The sequence below is a fragment of the Haemaphysalis longicornis genome, unplaced genomic scaffold (genome assembly GCF_048455015.1).
Source record: "Haemaphysalis longicornis isolate Haplotype H1 unplaced genomic scaffold, Haemaphysalis longicornis Haplotype H1 scaffold_18, whole genome shotgun sequence".
Lineage (NCBI taxonomy): Eukaryota > Metazoa > Arthropoda > Arachnida > Ixodida > Ixodidae > Haemaphysalis > Haemaphysalis longicornis.
Window position 1 is genome coordinate 3437912 of NW_027526282.1, and position 19756 is coordinate 3457667.

The window sequence follows — 19756 nt, forward strand, 5'->3', positions numbered from 1 at the left end:
AAAGTAGCTTACCACAAGCGACTGCGCTTTGTAGGGAACGAAAAGCCATCGCAAATGCATGGTCGTGCTGCAGACAGGTCTGCTAGTTTTCCCACGCAAAAAATAATTATTGTACCTTTGGTTTTACGCTTTTCATTGAAAGCGTAGGATTTTTTTGTTCCTTGTTAGCGATATTAAACTACGTAACTCTTATCCCGCCTTTTATTGAGTGTAGATTTTCTACAAGCCCACCAGTGACACACGCATATGCAGATTACAAATCCAGTGACGTCAAGACAGCGAACTGTCGCAACGCCAATAAACGGATTTCATATCATTGTACGGAGTTATTTTTAATTCACGACGTTACTAAGCTTACAACCTCTTACAAACTAACAAAATGGAATAACATTCTTCATAGCTCAAATCTTGTTGGGTTTCAGTTTTTACTTGGAAAGCGACTTTTGATGATCCGTCGGCGTCCGCACAGCCGTTAAGCCGGCTCTGCCAAGCTAATGTGGAATTGTTCCCATAATAGAAAACGTCATAGAAAATCGGTACGGAGGATGCAAAAAGAGCAGCACTTTTCAATTTACTTTTCTAGCAAGAAAATTTGCGTAAGGCACTCAGAGTGGTCGAAACCTGGCCTATTGACTCCGGACTTCAATCTGCACAAGTAATGTCCCAATATGAAGATTGCGAATGGGGTGGCGTTTCGGATAGCCCGCTAATCGAACTGGCTGCAATAATGATGCAAGCTTACTTACTTCCTGTTTTGCATATAGCTGTTTTGAACACGGGGTGTTCTTGTGTTCACAAGACTTGCAATGCCATCGCCAAGTTATACGTGCACGATCTTTGGATACAAACGGGGATACCCTCCGGTTCATCATGAATTTGTTGTGTTCCTTGCGTACACTGCGCATCGGCTCTTTCTGTTCCTTGCGTACACTGCGCATCGACCATTTCCTTAATATGTGCGAATAGCATAGACCTGCAACTGAAGAGGCCACTACACCAAGAAGTTAAGCCTCACTGTTTCATCACTATATCCGCACTTTCGAGAAGCAGTTGCGCAGACAGCCGTGTGGAGAACTATGTGACATAGGAATGAATTTGGCTCCACAGTTTTTATCAAGCGCTTTGCAGGCGGTTGAAAAAGTATTTTCGCAACTTAATCATCTAAAGAAAGCACAAAAATTAAGAAGCGAGATTGGCATTTCCTTCTAAGCATGTACCCTGTGGTTTTGTAGATTAAACTTGCATTGCACTGCATTCCTACAAATAGTTCAACTTATGCATTTGTTCGACCTAAGTCTATGAATAACATCATGAGGAACTGCGGCGATGAAGAAACATGACATTCTGAAATACTTTGCTTAAGGTGAAGATCAAGGATTGACGAAGAAGATTTGCTAGTTTACGTGTTTTTAACGAATTTTAAGCATGGTCTAACATGTCAGGAAGAGGTTTGTTTGGCCTTTAAAGTACGCCGCTGGCGAAAAAAATAGAATCCCAACCAGTGGTTTGACTTCGCTATTGTTTAAAGGAACGAGGTAAAGAGGTATGGCCCTCGGTTACCAAGGGTCATATCTCGTTTCGCAAACCCCAACACTGATATCGGAATAAACAACACATTCGTTCGTCGCAGCACCAGTCAGAGAGAAGGGATGCGTTCATCGAAGAGCATAAGCTAAAAAAATGAGTCTGAGGATTATGCAAAAATTCCTCTGGGAAGTTGTCATCGAACACTTTTGTGAGAACGATGGTAGAAATTCTGGTACGTAGTCTGCATCCATAAAAACACAAGGTATAGAGCGCTATTTATATTCTTTCTATGGCCACCTACCACCCTGGAACGTACTTTTGTCTTGCGTACCTTCCCGATTGTATCATCTTTATTGGCATCCAAATAGTCAATAAAATCCACAACACTACATTCCGAAAACTGGTTCAAAGACGAGCACTTGATGTACGAAACTCGTTAAAGTCAATTCCGGTTCTTTTAAGCGTTAGTTCGCTGCAGAAGACAATCATTGTTGTTCTCTGAGTAGTGCACCGCAGTAGGGCACGCTTGTTTAATGCACTCTCTCAAAAAATGCTGGGCTAGGATTACAAACGGATTTCATCAGTTATGCAGAACATACAGTGTTACTTGTTCGAAAATGTATCATTTTAATAACTTCGATGGTTTCTATTGGCGTTAGGCTATAAAACTATCTTTATGCCCCTTTTTGTGATCTTCTCTTTAAGTAAAATCTCGATATAACGAATCATGTGGTTGCGCCCAAGATCATTCGTTATTTTGAAATATTGTTATAATAAGAAACGTGCGGATATATGCCAGTGCTCATACCTAGGAGTGAAAATTGGCAGTATGCGCGCGTGCAGACAAGCAAACTTTTAAATCAATACGTTTCACTAACTTAAAAGCAGCTTCATTTGAAGAAATCAGTTATTTTATTCTGGCGATTGCAGCACACAGGAAGGATTCCGCCTGCGCAATACCTCATCGGTACACCATCGCAACGAGCGATGAAAGTGCAGACACCAGTGCCTCGAATAGGGAGCATCGTGAACTCGTTGTCTAGACAGTCACGTTCGATAAAGTCATTTGCGGCCTTGGCATTACGGAAGGATGTGACGATCTCCCAGTTGGCTGAGGAATTTGCGGACGCGTACACTTACTTGTACCATGTATCCGGAACTTCCTTCCCCGTCAGCCTCCATGTCCTCCTCAGCGTTGGATGCCCCATTCACGCTTCGGGAGTTCGAGAGCGCACTATGTTTCTTACGCAGGCGATGTTCGCCAGGCCTGACGAAATCACCAATCAAATGCTGCTTACTTTTCCTGCAGAACGCAAACACCATCTCCTCCGGTACTTCAACCACATTCTGGAGATTGGTTCAATTCCTTCTTCGTGGAAACTCGCCTGGGTAGTGCCGGTTCTTAAACCTGGAAAGCACCCAATCGTGGTGTCTTCACACCGGCCTGTTTCCCTCACATCTTATGTGGCGAAGTTGATCGAAAAAGTGGTTTTTACGAGACTAACCTTATGGCTAGATTGTTATAAAAAAACTACCATACTGCATGACTGGGTTTCGACGACGCTTAGGCGCCCAGGACAGTGTTCTGGACTTTATCGGCCATGTCGAACATAACCGAGTGCATGACCTTTCAAGTATAGCTGTTTTTTTTGTTTTTTTTTACGTTTCGAAGGCTTATGACTGTGTCCTGAGACAAGCAATAGTAGACAGGCTACATACAATGGGGGTGTCAGGAAACATTCGCGCTTCGTTCACGGCTTTCTCACAGACCTGTGCATGCAAGTACGGTTGGGGAGTTTGCTAAGCAAAAAAAGAAGCGTCTCGGGGGGAAGGGGGGGGGGCGTCCCCAAGGTAGTGTTTTGTCCCCTATTCTTTTCAATGTGGCTATGGCTGGGCTACCTGCAACACTAAGAGAAGTTCGACGACGAGCTCAAGTATCCGCGTACGCTGACGAAGTTTGCATCTGGTTGTCGAGATATGAACATAAGCGACTAGCAGTGATGGCCTAACGGAGTGTTCACACCATGCAGTAATATCTCTCCTCCGTCGGACGGACACTCTCGGCCGAGAAGTCCTGTTTTTTTTTCTTTTCCCTGGGAATCGGCAACAGTCCACCCGTGCTAATTTAACATTGGGCAGCCTGTGTATGCGTCAAGCCACTCACGTGCGGTTCCTTGGTGTCACCCTGGACAGCAGACTATTGACGACGGACAATCGACATAACTGTTTGGCTCTGCTTCCCCGTGTGAACATTTTGAGGAGGATTGCTGGAGCTAAGTGGGGGAATGACCCGGTGTCCATGGATAAGCTGCACTCAGCTCTGAGTGTGAGTCGCATTCTTTACCACTTTCCTCTGATCTCCCCTTCAGAATCCCAGTATGAGCGCCTCAAAACGTCGCATAGGAAAGTTCTGAGGATAGCACTAGGAGTTCCTCAGAGAGCGGCAAATGAGAAGGTCATACGGGAGAGCCAGGCTGCTACACTCCGCTTGATGGCGTCACAGGGATTACTGACGCAGGCAATGCGTCTAGGGGAAACCAGTGCTGGAAGAGCAATAATCAGGCAGCCTCGAACAAGGACGGCCTCTCATGCGCACACTGCTCTTAACACTCTGATAATATTGTGCCATCAGTGGCGGGGGAAACTTCCCATCTCAATGTCGCTATGGTCTTACGAGAGCCTTCAGTGTCAGCTACATGTTTCTCACATGAGAGTTAAGCGAAACATGCCAGTGGAAGCAGCCAGATGTTTGGTTCTTGAACATTTGGAGAACTCTTATCCCATTCACCTTCAAATTTTTACGGGTGGCGCAGTCGATCTGCACAGAGGGACTAGTGCAGCGACGTATGTAATTCTTGAGGCCCAGGTTACCTGGGCAGCACGCCTGGATCATGTGGTGTCCTCCACCGAATCCGAGTGCATTGCCATCGCGGCTTCTTTGAGAAAACTTGTATATAAGCCGCAGAAAATTGTAATTCTGACTGGCTCAGAACCAGTAGTACAACTTTTGCAGCGTGGGATCCCCACAAAAAACGCCTGTCAACGTTCCTTACGGCTTGAGGAAGAATTCAGCCGCAAGAATTTTAATATGCGGTTTCAATGAATTCCGTCCCATGTTGGCGTCAAGGGCAATGAGACTGCTGACCAGATGGCACGGAATGCGCTGCAATTTGCGCCGACTGTTAACGTTTCCCCCCATCCCGGAAGCGACTTCAGGCGAACAGCGGCCGAACATTTCAAGTCATTGGGAAATCCCTACTACCAGGCTTGCGTCACAAAGGGACTTACAAGATTGGAGCCAACATTGCGGTACGTCAGCCGAACGGGCTCAGAAAAGACCTCAGCATGGTTATTCAAGGTGGGCCTCATGCATCGCCTCTGTGTTCGTCATGCGGAGTGATAGGGGATGTACACCACTACGTAATGTGTTACCCAGAGCACGATGTCGATCGGACTGCAATGCTCTCAGCGATTCGAAAGCTGGCAGCCCCACACAGCACTCTGGACCACATCGTCTTTCCAGCGGGACATTAGATGCTGCGCAAAGACCTGTCGCGCCTTCTCGTAAGCTTCCTTCAGGAGACGGAACTGGCAAACTCGTTGTGAAAGGACACTACCATTGGCTAATTAGGAGGAGCTCCGGCGGAGCAATTGCCTGCATATCCAGCCGGGCTAACCCCGCCTGATCCCACACAACAACCACCACCACCACCACATGGATTTGTTCATGTACACTAAAACATCAATTTGTAACGCTATCTCATCTTCTTCTGTGTTCTGTAACCCACAAATGTCTTCGTTCGAGTCGGCACGATGACTGCTGTCGAGCCACCTACCGGTCACCGACTGTCACCCAAAGCACGAGAGAGAAAGGGGGAAAATACGGTGGAGATGGCTAAGCTACTGCACATTAAATTACAGCTTTGTGGTGGCGCTATCAATTGAGACTCAACATGGTGATGATGATAGGTACTCCACTTGGGGGTACACACACAGAAACGGTGGTTTCTGTTTCGCGCGAGAGCTGCGGCGCTGTTAATTTACCATAATGGTCCTCGACTGCAAAGGAGAAAATAAATTACGTGCGTTATTCTTAAATAGGCGCTATACTTAAATTCGTAGTTCTGAAATGTTTTTGCATTGCAATTGTAGGAAATCTGGTGGGGATTTTGACAATGTTGGTAAATGTGGGAAATTCGTTAATAAGAGGTTAGTAGTAACAAGATTTCACTGTATAACGTTTTATCGCATAGAAAATATAACTTAATCAACTGTAACAGCTAGTCTTGTTTCATTGGTCCGTGTGACCGTACTAACTGTTGCGTTCTTTTTACTCAGGTAACTGAAAAAACAACTCAGCAAGCTGGAAATGAGGTGAGTTTGTGCAACTTTATGTTTTATTTTTAAGCACTCATGTTGAAACTCGAAGTTTTCAACCAAACGTTACGTTATCCAAACGACTGCACTAATTGCTGTGTTGTTTCTCACTCAGGGAGGTACTACACAAACCCAGCCAGCTGAAAAGAAGGTAAGTTGGGTCAATTTTATTTTTTTTAATTTTAAGCACTCATGTAGAAAGGACATTTGCCCCAAATCAATTGTCGTCAGACGAGAATTTACTTTCTCTCAAATATAATTCCACCTGAGATAGTAACTGGTACCTTTTTAAACTGCGCCTAAAAAGCGATAGCAATAATTTATCTATCATACATAATAGAAGGGCCCAAATTTTTTAGATGATTTTCATTGCAAACAAGGACAATCCAGACTGCTACGATCACGTGCTAATCAATGAAATACCACTATATACGTAGGCCAAATTATGTTATTTTATATCCACAATGTATTAAAATTTGCGGAGTTTACAAGTTAGCCGCATCAGGCATTTACCTATAGGTTTTTGCTCTCCAATCTATGAAACTTGAAATTTCTGAACGTTGCACCTGTCCCCCGCACGGGGCACCAGGTGTATTCAAGGTGACGGTATTGGCGACACCGCCCGCGAGACTCGAGCCACCACATTCACGCTGTGACCAACCATGAAAGAAGTTTTGAAGGCGAAGGGTAGAAGCCTCAACCGGTGGCCCTCGGAGCCCTGGTCAAGCTCCGGCCGGTGGGATCCCTGTCAACCAGGCAGGGAGCTCCGGACCTCACTGTCTCTCAGATTAAAGTTAGTTAATAAAGTACCCCGCCCCCCACCGCTGCTTCTTTTCAGTATCGCATGGTTTTTTTCTAATCCCCCTTGCAAATAATGGGAATCTGGAAAGGGCCCGTACCGGGGCAACTTACAAACTATTAGCGAAGGTTGACTTCAGGGGCAATGTGAACTTTCCTAATTTCATCATTATGCAATCTGCGGACAAACAAACGCCTTTAGTGGAAAATCAGCCTTCCCCATCTCGAAGTTCATCTAGAGTGTTGCCGGAAGAACGTTCGAGGCTAAAGAACGTACTACCGGAGGCGTGCTCATTAATTTCAGCTATACAGAGCAGGTAAATAAACTCCTGAAAGAAACCAACACCCTTCGCCTAGAAATTACAATCACACCTCCTACGGCCCTAAGCTCCTCTCAAGGCGTCATCTCTGAATTCGATCTGATCATGAGGCCGAAACAAAGATCCTGGAAGGACTGCACAGAAAGGGTCACAGCAATTCGAAGGGTCACGATGGGGCGAGATGGTAAAGAAATAAAAATAAAGCCCAAAATACTGAAGTTTGATAGAACCCCACTGCAAGAATCAGCCAGTGCATGTTTCTTTCGGTGTCCCACACTTTTGTACGTGTTAAACCCACACCGCTGCTTCAAATGTTAGTGTAATTGGTACAGTACAAACACCTGCCGGTTAAGTGTGCGAAGTGTGGGTCCCGTCTGGCCATCCTACAGACAACTCTGACACTAAGAACTTCACTCGCCCTAACTGCCACGTACCTCAACCCGCGTATTCACTATCCTGTGATAAATTCAATCAAACGGAACAGAGCGAAGCGGAACCGTGGCGCTTCTAGCGCACTCAGTGGCGGCGGCTCAGACAAAGAGCAACCAAAAGAGTGCGCGGTCCATGAAGACCGATCCGTCGGGACCTCCGAGGGCATCAGACGACGACAGGAACGTCGGACCATTCCTGCCAGCGTTGCGCGCTAAGAACGGGCTGTGATGTCCGACGCAAGATATAAAAAGCCCCTTTTTGGAATAACGGCCCCGAGAGGCAACAGATAAACTCATGAACACACGCACACACACAGAAAGGCAGGTACACGCACATGCACACACACACGAACGTACGCACACACACACACACACACACGCACGCACACGTACACACACACACACACACACACACACCAGTCCTTCGTAAATGTGATAAATCGAAAGTATCACTCAATGGAACTGTAGAATCCTCATTAACAATCCTGATTATGTGCGCCATATACTGCATGCTAATAAGCTACGTGTCACGTGTCTCTAAGATACTCGTTTTAACAGTAAACGCAAAAGCCTTCTAATACGTATATAGTATTTCGAAATGCCAGGCATGGCTGCACAAACTCTTCTAGCGGTGTGGCCGCCATCGTGCAGAAATCCTTCATATGCGACCTTTTCGATTTGAATACTGTACTTCAGGTTGTAGCAATTCGTACAACAATATTTAATAGGTGATTTGTAGTATGCTCTTTTTCCATTTCTCCGGTTTTTCAGCTCTCGAGCTTTGATTTTGTGGCGCTGGTAAATCAGCTGCCCGAATTCTTTATCCTTGAAGGCGACCTGAATGCGCACAATTCTCTTTACCGCTATTCCATCGCGAATGCCTAATGTTCTTAAATGCCTAAAAATTCTTAAAAGCCTCTTAAATTCTTAAAAATTCTTAAATGCCGTAATGTAGGACACAACACTTATGGACACCTTGACTTACCTATTTTTCCTGCAGTTCTGTTTCGATCTCTTGAGTGGGGCGGGGGCAGAGACCCATATGGTAGCGACCACTTCCCAACCACGTTGACATACATAGGCCCAGACTGGTCACCTTGCTATAAGGGGTTCAATGAAGCAAGTGCGAACAGGATTACATTTACGGAAACATCTAAACTTCACCACACGTCCATAAAACAGCTGCACGTTGAAGATGCGACTCAACTCATTACGGCGCACATCATCGGTGCCGCTGAAACGTCCAACCGTATACAGTGCGCCAGGCAACCCAAGGTAGGACTGATAGAATGGAAAGTGTAGGCGCATGACAGAGGCCCAGAACGAGGCGTGAGTTATCCTTCGTCGGTACCCCGCCTCGGATAACCTTGTATCTGTCAAGAGGGCAAAGGCTCTTGGGAAGCGTGGGCACCGTGAGACAAAAAGGGACAGCTTGCGCTGCTCCAAAGTCTGGACACGAATGCGGGAACTCAAAGTGCAATAGAAGCATAGCCTTCCTTTGGTCCCCACAGCAGGGGACACACTTGAAGACCAGGCTAGCACACTTGCACAACACTTCCAACACGTATACAGTTGTTCGCACTACACCAAAGATTTTTAAAACTCTCTCTTCTCACTTCATCAGCTGAGGTAGCTCATGAAGTTAGAGGACTTGTAATACTTCGGCTCCGGCGGCAGACAACACTACATACACGATGATACAATACCTACACACCGACACTCTTGAAACACTGCTGCATTTATACAACAAAATATGGATTTCGTAGAACCTCCTAAATTATTGGAGGGAGGCCGTTTTAGTAGCTTTTCGGAACGAATGGAACAACCCATCTACCCCTGCAAGCTATCGTCCCATCACCCTGACAACCTGCCTGTGCAAGATGATTGAGATGATCAATAGGCGACTTGTGTGCTTTCTAGAGTAGAATGGTCTTCTCGAGAGCTGCCAGGCGGGTTTCAGGGTGGGGCGATCCACAAACGATCACCTTGTACACTTACATTTGTAACAAATTGTCTAGAATGCCTTCATTCCTGAACAGTTTTGCGAAAGCGTGTTTTTTGACCTCGAGAATGCTTACGACGGGGCTTGGCGTTACGGCATCCCTAACGACCTGAAGTTTTCGGACTGTCGGGGAGATTGCGAAATACTTTGGATCGCTACATGTCCCAGCAAACTTTGCGTGAAAGGGTTGGTTCAGCCACGGCCGCTCGATGGAAACTAGGTCCGGCCTGCCGAACGCGCCTCTCCGCCGGTGACGGCGTTAGTTTCCCTTTCCGCCGCAGCGTCAGTCGTGGCGCTAATCACCGGTGAAAGAAGAGCGGCGGCTGCCGGCCGCGGTCACGGTTTCAATGCGGTGTAAGTTGTTCATGACTGCACCGACGGCAGAAGTCAGCATCTATATAATTTATAATAATATGCGGTGATACGTGAGGGGGAAACTCACAATATAGGCGTCACGTACTAAGTATTATTTCAGAAGTAGGCACAGCGCTAAATTTGTTTTCCTTTTAGCGCGCCGCATGCGACATTATCATGTGGCGCATTGACAAAGTCGAGCGCAATAGGCGGATTTCTTTCTAAAGACTTTCCCAAGGCTTTCAGGAATAATATTTGGCGTGGCAAGCTAGTCTGAGCAACCGCATTTATTTATAACAAAAGACGTTATAACTTGCGCGTACGTAAAAATTACGTAAACGTTTTATGCTGCGCCGTACACGCCCATTTCTCAATGCGCGTTTGACAAATGTGACTGGATATTTTCACACCTTGATTTAACTGCGTTTTCAAAGGGAACTGGAATAATCTTAATACCTTTCAGGGTCCATTGGCCCATTTCTTTTGGAAATATTGTTAGACTGCGCGTTAGGTTACAGAGTACACAAAATTATGGAGGACACACGAATAAAGTGGACACGGTGAACGCAACTATGAACTGATTAATTGCAACAAGAGCACTATTTACATGGGAACCAAAACTCGGAAAGGATGCAGTTGGAATGGGTTAAAACTGTGCCAGTCGTTCTTTGATTTACACTAGTTGCAAAAAGTAATATACAGTTGAAAGGTAATTGAAATTAAATCGCTGGGACATCAAGGATAAATTTAATACACCATTTAAAGGGGGATTTATTGGGTTTGTCAGAAAATATGTAAGTCCTCTTCGCCTATGGCTCACCGGCCATCAGCTTTACAAGCGGAAAACCTTTGGCGAGAAATGTTTTCGCGAAAGCTTCAGTGAATTCACCACAGAGCTATTAACGTCGCCAGCCCAGGTGGCAAGAAGCAGCCTCAATAGCTTTTTCAAGACCATTTCGCACAGCTCATGACAGTGGTACGGGTTCCTGTTGATGGCGCACCACATCAGCGGACAGTCTGCGAGGTGTGGGAATACGGTGTCTGAAAGGAGCTTACAAATTTGTCTGCTGTGTCGAACTGCCTGTACAGCGCGGTCCTCCTCGAACTTCTTCACTTGTTCGCGAAATTCGTCGCAGCGTTTTTTCAGTTTTTGTAGTTTTTCGTTTAGTCTGTTTTCTTTCATTTTAAGGCGGCGGGCATTTCTCTTGGTGTTATCGAAAAAGCCTGCCAGATCGAACCAAGTCTGGCATTCTCGAGTCTCAAAATTACGTTGGCCGCATGATAGCATGTCCGTGAGAGCGTACAGGATTGTGTCTTCCTCTGCCGGTGAGTGCGGTTGATCTCTTTCTTCATTCCCAGTTAGGTCCAGAATTGAACGTTCAATCGTTTAATATTATGCAACCATTGTGCTCACTTGCTCTTCACTGCTTGCTTGAGATGACGGCGCACACGCCTCGAGCGGCGGCCGAACAAGCGCCCTCCTTCTTTTCGGGCTTCCCGGCTGCATGTACGTTGGGTACGACGGGAATCTTGTCGGCACAGCTGTTGGTAGCAAGAACTTGCGCTTCAATCCCACCTTGTAGTCATCCTCTTTGAAGTGCAGCGAGCAAACGACTGATCGGGAGCTTGGTTTCCATTGGCTGCCCGTGTCGATACCTTGACGGGAGATGTTGTGCAGCCAGGCGTCACGGAGTTGCTCTTTGGCCGGAAACTCGTGGTAGCAGACGTCCGAAGTTTTCGAGGAATTCGACTTGCAGCGCGGCACGCAGCAGTACTTAGGCATTTCATAGCCTGAAGCACACTAGTACGTTATATTAAGCGCGCAATGCGCGGAAGTATGCGCAACGAAAAGCTCAAAGCGCTCACGCGAGCTTCAACACTCCCGCCACTGCTGCTTTTCGCGCCCAAACCGTAGTCTGCGCTGATACGTGGCGCCCCACTGCGAGTACAAGCGGCAACCGTAAGCTTCGCTTTCATGACCTCGCCCGTCGCCCACGCGCGATGGTGCAAGCCGCATTAATCCTTCCGACCACGGCTGCTCGATGGATCCCATCGAGGGGCCGTGTTCCAACCGTGTTGCTTGCCCGGGTTATTCCGGTTCCACTCTCCTGAAGTTAACATGTACGGATTACTAACACTGGAAGCTGAGCTAATTCGTTGCTGTTCTCCTGAAGTTAACATGTACGGATTACTAAAACTGGAAGCTGAGCTAATTCGTTGCTGTTCAGAATGAAACACGACAAGCAGTGCAAATGCTAGACGACATAGAATCACGCAGAAATACACAAGTTCTCACTCGCACGCAGTTTTTATTACATCTTTGAATACACACTCAAGCGGTCTTTCAGACTTCACACAACAAATTTCACACATACGGGACACTCGATCGCACATGCGAAATCAAACCACGATTCAAACGAAATACGGAAAGAAGAAAGCAAACCACAAACACATTACCGATAGCACGCAGGTGTTTCTCTAGCAAAACAATCAGGTTCGCAGCGCATCTCAGCATTTTACGTCCCTGTTTAACGAGTAAATAACTGGTTTACTAAGTGATGTGGCCAACTATTTCTCCGCATTTGGGGACACGTAGTTCGGGGCAAAATTACCGTTCCTGAATTCAAACATGAGACAGCCCTGGTGCTGCTGAGCCTGTGCTTGGCCATGTTAAAACACGGCCGTTTTAACATTGTCCTTCAATTAGCATATGGTGAATGGCAGCTTAATAGAATTTTATTTTCCAGCACAAACGGGCTGCAGTGTTCAAACCGAATTGGCATTGTAACATCTACAGTCATATTCCCGAACATCGCGGGAACTGGGTCGCGGGAGCGGTCGCATCGCTTTCGTCCTTTTAAACCGCGAGCAAGAATTACTTACCGCCGTCAAACAGATGAAATTCTTAGATGTTGAAGGCATGTCTTTGCCGTAAATTGTGGTGTTATTATTTTCCAGATACGCATGTTACAACGCGAGTGAACGACGTTTGAAGGAACGATGACCGTCGGTATTCCGTAGGCGCCCCGAAGCGACCGCCGCGGGAGCTGTCACCGATGCGTGGCGCCCCCGCCGAAAGTAGCGGCGGCAACTGACAACTCCGCTCTCACGCCGCCGCCCATTGCCGGCGCGTGAATGAGCAGGCCGGACCTAGTTTCCATCGAGCGGCCGTGGTTCAGCTCTTTGAGAGATCACGTACTAGAGAATAGAGTGCCTCAATGCAGAATGCAAAGCTGTATGTTGTCCACAGCCAAACTTAACTCACAGAGAAAGGCGTTTCCATGTTCAATATTTTTTTCTATGTATGTGGACGACGTCCACATACATTGAACAGAACCTTTCAGATTGCTGTAAGGAAACGTGCTGGTTCGACAGACAAGAACAGCTTTAAGCTGAGCCCTCAAAAAAGTACTTGCATCGTGTCCTCCAGAAGCTGCGGGATTCGGCCCAATCCTGACACCAGGCTTAACAGTGTGTTGATTCCTGTGAAAATGAACCCAAGTTTTTAGGTGTTTTAACAATAAAAATAGTCTTTATTTCCATCAATACAAGGGATGGAGAAGTCGGGAGTAAAAGCAAAAAAAAAACCGCTTGACGGAGCTCCCACCACCCTTACAGCTGACAGCGACCGCAAACCGCAATAGAGGGCAAAGTGACATTGTACTACGGTCTGCGTAGTGAAAATAGTAAAATAAACGAAATGACATTCAACAACGCTTTGCGTATAAAAAAAATGACATTCCACTGCGCTCTGCGTGTATAATAAAGCAATAAAACAAACAAAACCATATGCACAAACAATTCAAGACTACTGATTATCAAATTCATAACACAAATCAAGCTTTTTTGTCAGACAGACATTCAAAGTTACACAGCACTGATCTCAGTATTAACAATGAAGCGTGCATTCTTATGTAGAACGCGGATTGTCGGCAAGATAACTGCGTAAAATTGACAGTGAAAAATTATCAATATTGGTACCCTCATCAGTGAGTGTGCTTAAAATTGTGGGTAGTTCATATTGCCGCGAACCATGCATTGGGTTTGTTTATTTGTGTTTTGCTTTTACCGCCAGGCTGCGCCGGTCTGTGTTATCTCTGTGCCAAGGGAAGCGCATGTTCCATTCTTTCTTTCTGTGCAGCACGTGTTATCTGTTCTGATAGGGATAACATTCCGATCTAACGTGAACACCCTGGAATAATCTTTTTGGATCTACAATGTTCTCGATGAGAATCAACGGTTCGAGAACCACGCGCGCCGAAAGATAAAAAGCCTGCAGGCAGACGCCGGGGTATTCGATTCTGCGACGTTCGCCGACGCACATCACTTTGTTGACCGCTGCTTCGCCGCCTCTGTCTTCTTTTGAGTTGTTAGGGGAGCACAAGTTCGCTCCAATAAACTTGTTTCTTTTCCAAAGCAACTGCGTCGTCCCTGGCTTCGTGACATCTGGTGGAGGTGCGGGGTAAGCACCCTTCATGCCCACTATAACCTCTGAAAGCCGCCAAGCCAGTCCAACAAGAGCCAGCCTCCGCCGGCAAGATTTACCACCCGAGTTCGGTCTACTACCGGAGAAAGACGTCGCAACCAGAACCATGGTCAACCAAGCCGATCGTCCCGTCGTTCTGCAGCAGCCACGGGATCCGCCATCATTCCGAGGAGCCACCGCAGAAGACCCAGAAGAATGGTTGGAGAAACCGGAACGCGTCCGGACATTCAACAGGTGGGATGACGCAGAAACGTTCCGGCATGTTTTCTTTTACTTGGAAGATTCGGCTCGCAATTGGTTCGAGAACCACGAGAGCTCCTTGACAAACTGGGCTCAGTTCAAAAGCGAGTTCGTGAAGACCTTTTCTACCGTTGTCAGAAAAGAACGCGCAGCGCTTCTGCTGGAAACTCGAACGCAGCACCCCAACGAAGGGGTCATGATCTTCGTCGAGGAGATGAACAGACTTTTTCGCCGTGCGGACCCAGAAATGACGGAAGAGAAAAAACTACGGTTTCTTATGCGAGGTGTGAAGCAAGAGCTCTTCGCGTGCCTTGTTCGCAACCCCCCCCCCCCCCCCCCCCCCCAAGACCGTGTGCGAATTCGCGTCTGAGGCCGCCGCGATGGAGAAGACGCTCGAAATCTGAACGAGGCAGTACGACCGCCCAATCAATGCGCTGGTTTCGGAGACTATTGGTGCCGGCGCTATGAACTCCGACTCACTACGCGACACCATCCGTGCAGTGGTGAGGGAGGAGCCAGCTGCGGAAACTTTTCCCGACGACGACGCCACACCACGGGGCGGCCTCTCTCGCATCCACCGTGGTCCCACGTAATTCGCGCCAGCAGCGTCAAATCCTCCCCTAGTAGTACGTGGCCTCTGAGAAACGTTGCATTAATCGCCATGGCAACGAGTGGCGAGGGGGGAAAGGGCGTTTGCTGACGTCGCGGACGCTGCTGACGTCATTTATCCCGCGGCAGCCAGGCATTGCCGCCGCGCGCCGGCCCCTGAAACCGACGCTCGTCCAACTTTCGCGTCTGCCGCCGGTCGCTGCCTCATGGGCCGTTCGGCAATGGCACCAGGCGCGAAAGTTGGACGACCGGGTGACTCGAAATGGCCGCCGCCCGTCGTTTGTTATGTGTGCAGTAACGTGTTGAATAATTGAACGAAGAAAACATGTAGGTAATAGTACGTTTTCTGGTGTCGAATTGTTGTCTTTGTGGCGATAATAATTGGAGTGTTACACAAACATTATTTTTGCTATGCATTTATTCAAAATTTATATGAGGACGTCTTTGATTCGAAGTCATGAAAACACATGTACTACACCCATATATTGCACATACATTTTATGTACACATGGACTAAGCAAAAAGATGACATATGCAAATTTAGGCATACAATATTGTACAATAGGGAAAAAACGTGCTACATACACATTAACAATACCACGGTTAGGCGGGCTAGTTGGTATTCTGAATTCATGGCTGTAACTTTTGCGCAACTTTACACGGTGACAGGTACAGGTCTTCGAGTCCCTTTTTGTATCGGTCTCCGTCTAAAGTTGCGCAAAAGTTACAGCCATGAATACACATTTAGGTACACAATACTTGATTACGAAAGAAGAACTTCGAAAGTTCTAGTCCCTACACAGATTTTTTTTTTTTCGCGCACACCTCGGCGGGAGACGGAAAGAACTTGAAAGTTGGGCTCACCTCGAGACAGGAATGTTCTTTAGACATTAAAAAAAATTCGTTTCAGTTCAGAGACACAATAATTGGGAATCTATATGTTAAAAGAAAGCACGCACACGTATGCTTCAAGCCCTGCCTTTCGGGCGAGTTAACGCAAACTCTGAAAAAAGAAGCGTTGACCCGCCCATTAAGCTGCATACACTTCCGAGAAATCATGTTCACACTAACAAAATGCAGCCATAAAAAACTGTTGCAACACAATTACCGCACTGTAGACACTCTTTGCTGGATTATATCTACGTACAAAAACAATGCCCAACCATGTGCACGTCGTAGAACACAGAACACAAATCGAACGCACCCGTCTTTTCTTTTAATGGCGCGTGAAATAACAGTCTGCTTACCGGGGGTGGGAGGGAAGGCGGGGGGAGAAGACACCCAGAAAAAAAAGAAGCTTTCCTGTATTTTAAGCCGCAGATATCGGCCAGGTTGTTAAAAGCTACCCTCTAACTCGTGTCTGGGCAGCGCCTCTTATCTCATCCTGTCTGATACGGCATGACCATTCTAACTTCAGAACTATGGAACACCAAACCCATTCGCGATAAGATGACAAGGCGCGGGCGCGCAGTTTAGATTGAACAGCAAAGCCGGCAATGCTACTTGGTTTTATTTATTTTTTAATGAGCGAAACGCTTGCAATGGCGGCTGCAGAAAACGCATGTATTTCGGTTTGGCCTTCCACTGCTTCATGTGAAAATCGACTTGCATTGAACACCGCGGAGCTACGTCAGATTTTTCGGAGCTCTGAAGCAACGCTTGGCAGTAGTTTCGTCGCAAATATACGTTTTGGAGCAAGACGGGGGAGGAAGAAATGCTTAGGGCGCAGCACCTCCACGCCATCAATCGATGTGGCAGTATGTACGCCATGAAAGGCAAGAAGCGCGTACAGTTGAGCTTGCCTTCTTTGTGAGCAGGTGCGTCGTGATGACATTGGATGGATTGAGGAGAGTCACCGGAGGAAACGTCCAATGAAGTCGCAAACCGTCCTCGACTTGGGGCCCGAACCTAGACTCATACCTGCTGCACGGAACAACAAAAAATACCTTGATAAGTATACTGAATCGACGTTCCAGCAGTTATTAAGGCAATCATAAAAAAACGGCAATGCCACCACAAATTGATCTTGCGAGCAAGTGTGTGCGTGCCAAAGACGCGTTTACTTCTACTAAAACTTTGCGTACCTGCACAGCTGGGATATATTTGCACATTAGTTTCCACTCCAAGACGAGTGACATGTATCATTAACTTCACGTTACATGCGCGAATTATTTTGAAAACAGAAGAGTGCAATCAGTCGGCTTTTAAGGAATTCACTATAACTTGTACAAAGCTAATTTGCTTACCTGTCGTCTTTGGAGAAGGCGAGAAACTTGGTCGAACTGTACCGCCCTGTGTTGCTGCACCACACAGCTGCGCAGGAGTGGTAACTCTCCTTCCTCCGCTGCCCCATATTTAGAATACATTCGAATGTATTTTATAACGCAGCGAAACTTTCCGCCCGTGGAAGCGTTTAGGCAACCCGCGCAACCCTTCGCACGCCGGCTCGCTCTCGCACGTACCGAACTGGCCCGCCGTGCGCGCCGAGAGAAAGAAAAAAAAAATATTGGCGCCGGTGAGCTGTTGCGCATGCGTGAGGAGGCGCGGAAGCGTTGACGGCGTGGAAAGAAAGAAACACTGAGGGAAAGGGAAGGGCCACGCCGCAGCACCGTGCCGCTAGGATCGCCACAATTTCGGAAACCGAAACTAGCCAAAGTCGCCGACCAGTGGCCACACCCTCAAGTCGCTTCCCTGACTGATGTGATCCGGGAAGACTTACAGCAGGCTTTGGGAACTTCTATGCCGTCCGAAGCACCCCGCGAACCAGAGGCTATGACCTACTCCGCGGCTGTTCGTCGTCACCGCCCTGTTCCAACACGTCTTCAAGAGGCCCCGCCCTACCGCCGCCCATTGTCACCCGCTCGACCCCCTGTAGTACGAAACCAGACGCCGAGGAAGACTGACGTATGGCGAACACCGGATAATCGTCCTCTGTGCTACCACTGCGGAGAGGCCTACCACATCTACCGTCGCTGCACATACAAGAGACTCGGACTTCGTGGTTTCTCCGTCGACGCAACACGCCCCCAACCCGGCCAGCGCCCATCTGACATTGAAGAATACCTGTCCAACACCAGCCGTGGACCAGCCCGTTTCAACCGTTAGCCGTCGCCCTACCCGTACCAGTCGCCGGATCGCCGTAGCAGTGCTGACTTCGCACGTGGAAGGTCCCCCAGCCCACGCGGGGGAAACTAAAGGTGGCAACTTCTGGAGGTGAAGTTGCACAACGGCGGAAAAACGACAACCCTCCAACGACGCAACGATTCGCCGAAGACTGCGACTTACGACATGTCCTCATCCCGACGACCCCACCTAACCCTGACGTGACTCCTGGACACGACAACAACCACACGGCGCGACGCGTACTTCACATGACCGAACCTCCTGCTGAGACGAAGACAACGACGACGCACAGTACCCGACCGTCAACACGCACAAGCCGAGATGCGACGCCCCGACGCACCCGGAACTCGAGGAAGACAGCGTCGGACGTCCAGTTGTCCATCGACGGCTTTGACGTACTCGCCCTCATCGACACGGTAGCCGACTACTCGGTGATGAGCGTCTAAGCTGAAGAAAGTTACAAGATGGGACGGTCCGCATATACGCACAGCACGAGGCCATCTCGTAACGCCAAGTGGAACGTGCACATCCCCCATCACCATAGATGGCATCACGTACCCTGCTGCGTTCGTAATTTTACCTAACCGCTCCCGCGACGTAATACTCGGAATGGACTTTTTGACGGACAACGACGCAATAATTGATCTCCAGACCAAGTCGATAACTTTTTCCTCTGATCACTCCACGACGCCGCCACCGAACCCCGATCACCGTGCTGCTGTAAGGATCACCGATGATCACGTCACCCCGCCACCCCGCGCAAGCTTGATGATCGCCGTCTACTGTGAGGATGCTGCTCCTGACATCGACGCTACCGTAGAGGGTGACCAAAGGTTGCTTCTCAACCGCGGTGTCTCCTTCGCAAGAGGCATTGCGCGCTTTAAGTAATGCAAATCCCATGTTTTACTCACCAATTTCACCGAGGAGTACCAGCATTTAAACAAGGGAACTGCAATTGCGTTCCTCGAAGAAATGCAAGAAGCAAGTCAAGTGATCGCGGTCGCTAAGTTTTATTGCGCACGCGCAGATGCTTCCAAGCCGCCGCAACCTTTCGACGTGAACCCGGCGCTGCCACAAGAAAATCGGGACAGATTACTGGATTTGCTCCATCGCTACAGCGAGTGTTTTTCGGCAAACTCAAAATTACGTCAGACACCCCTAGCGAAGCACCGAATTATAACCGAAGATAGAGCCCGACCTACCCGACAACCACCGAACCGCGTGTCTTCAAACGAGCGGGAAGCCATCCGGACTGAAGTCGAGGACATGCTCAGCGATGACATAATACAGCCATCGAAAAGTCCGTGGGCTGGGACGGTCGTACTCGTGAAGGAAAAAGACGGCACATTAAGGTTCTGCGTTGACTACCGGTGACTGAACAAAATCACCAAAAAGGACGTGTACCCCCTGCCACCAATCGACGACGCCCTCGACCACCTCTGCCATGCGAAGTACTTCTCATCGATGGATATGAAGACCGGCTACTGGC

The 19756-nt window shown here is 47.9% G+C and overlaps 1 protein-coding gene across 1 annotated transcript in view; it reads left to right on the forward strand.

Annotated features, from left to right (window-relative positions):
• The window catches only part of LOC144166540 (uncharacterized), an 87226-nt gene that overhangs the window by 53041 nt on the left and 14429 nt on the right, over nt 1-19756 (forward strand). Inside the window, exons 5-6 of the mRNA XM_077696039.1 lie at nt 5866-5901; nt 6020-6055. Coding sequence (XP_077552165.1) covers nt 5866-5901; nt 6020-6055 — 72 coding nt within the window. The remainder of the gene's footprint in view (nt 1-5865; nt 5902-6019; nt 6056-19756) is intronic.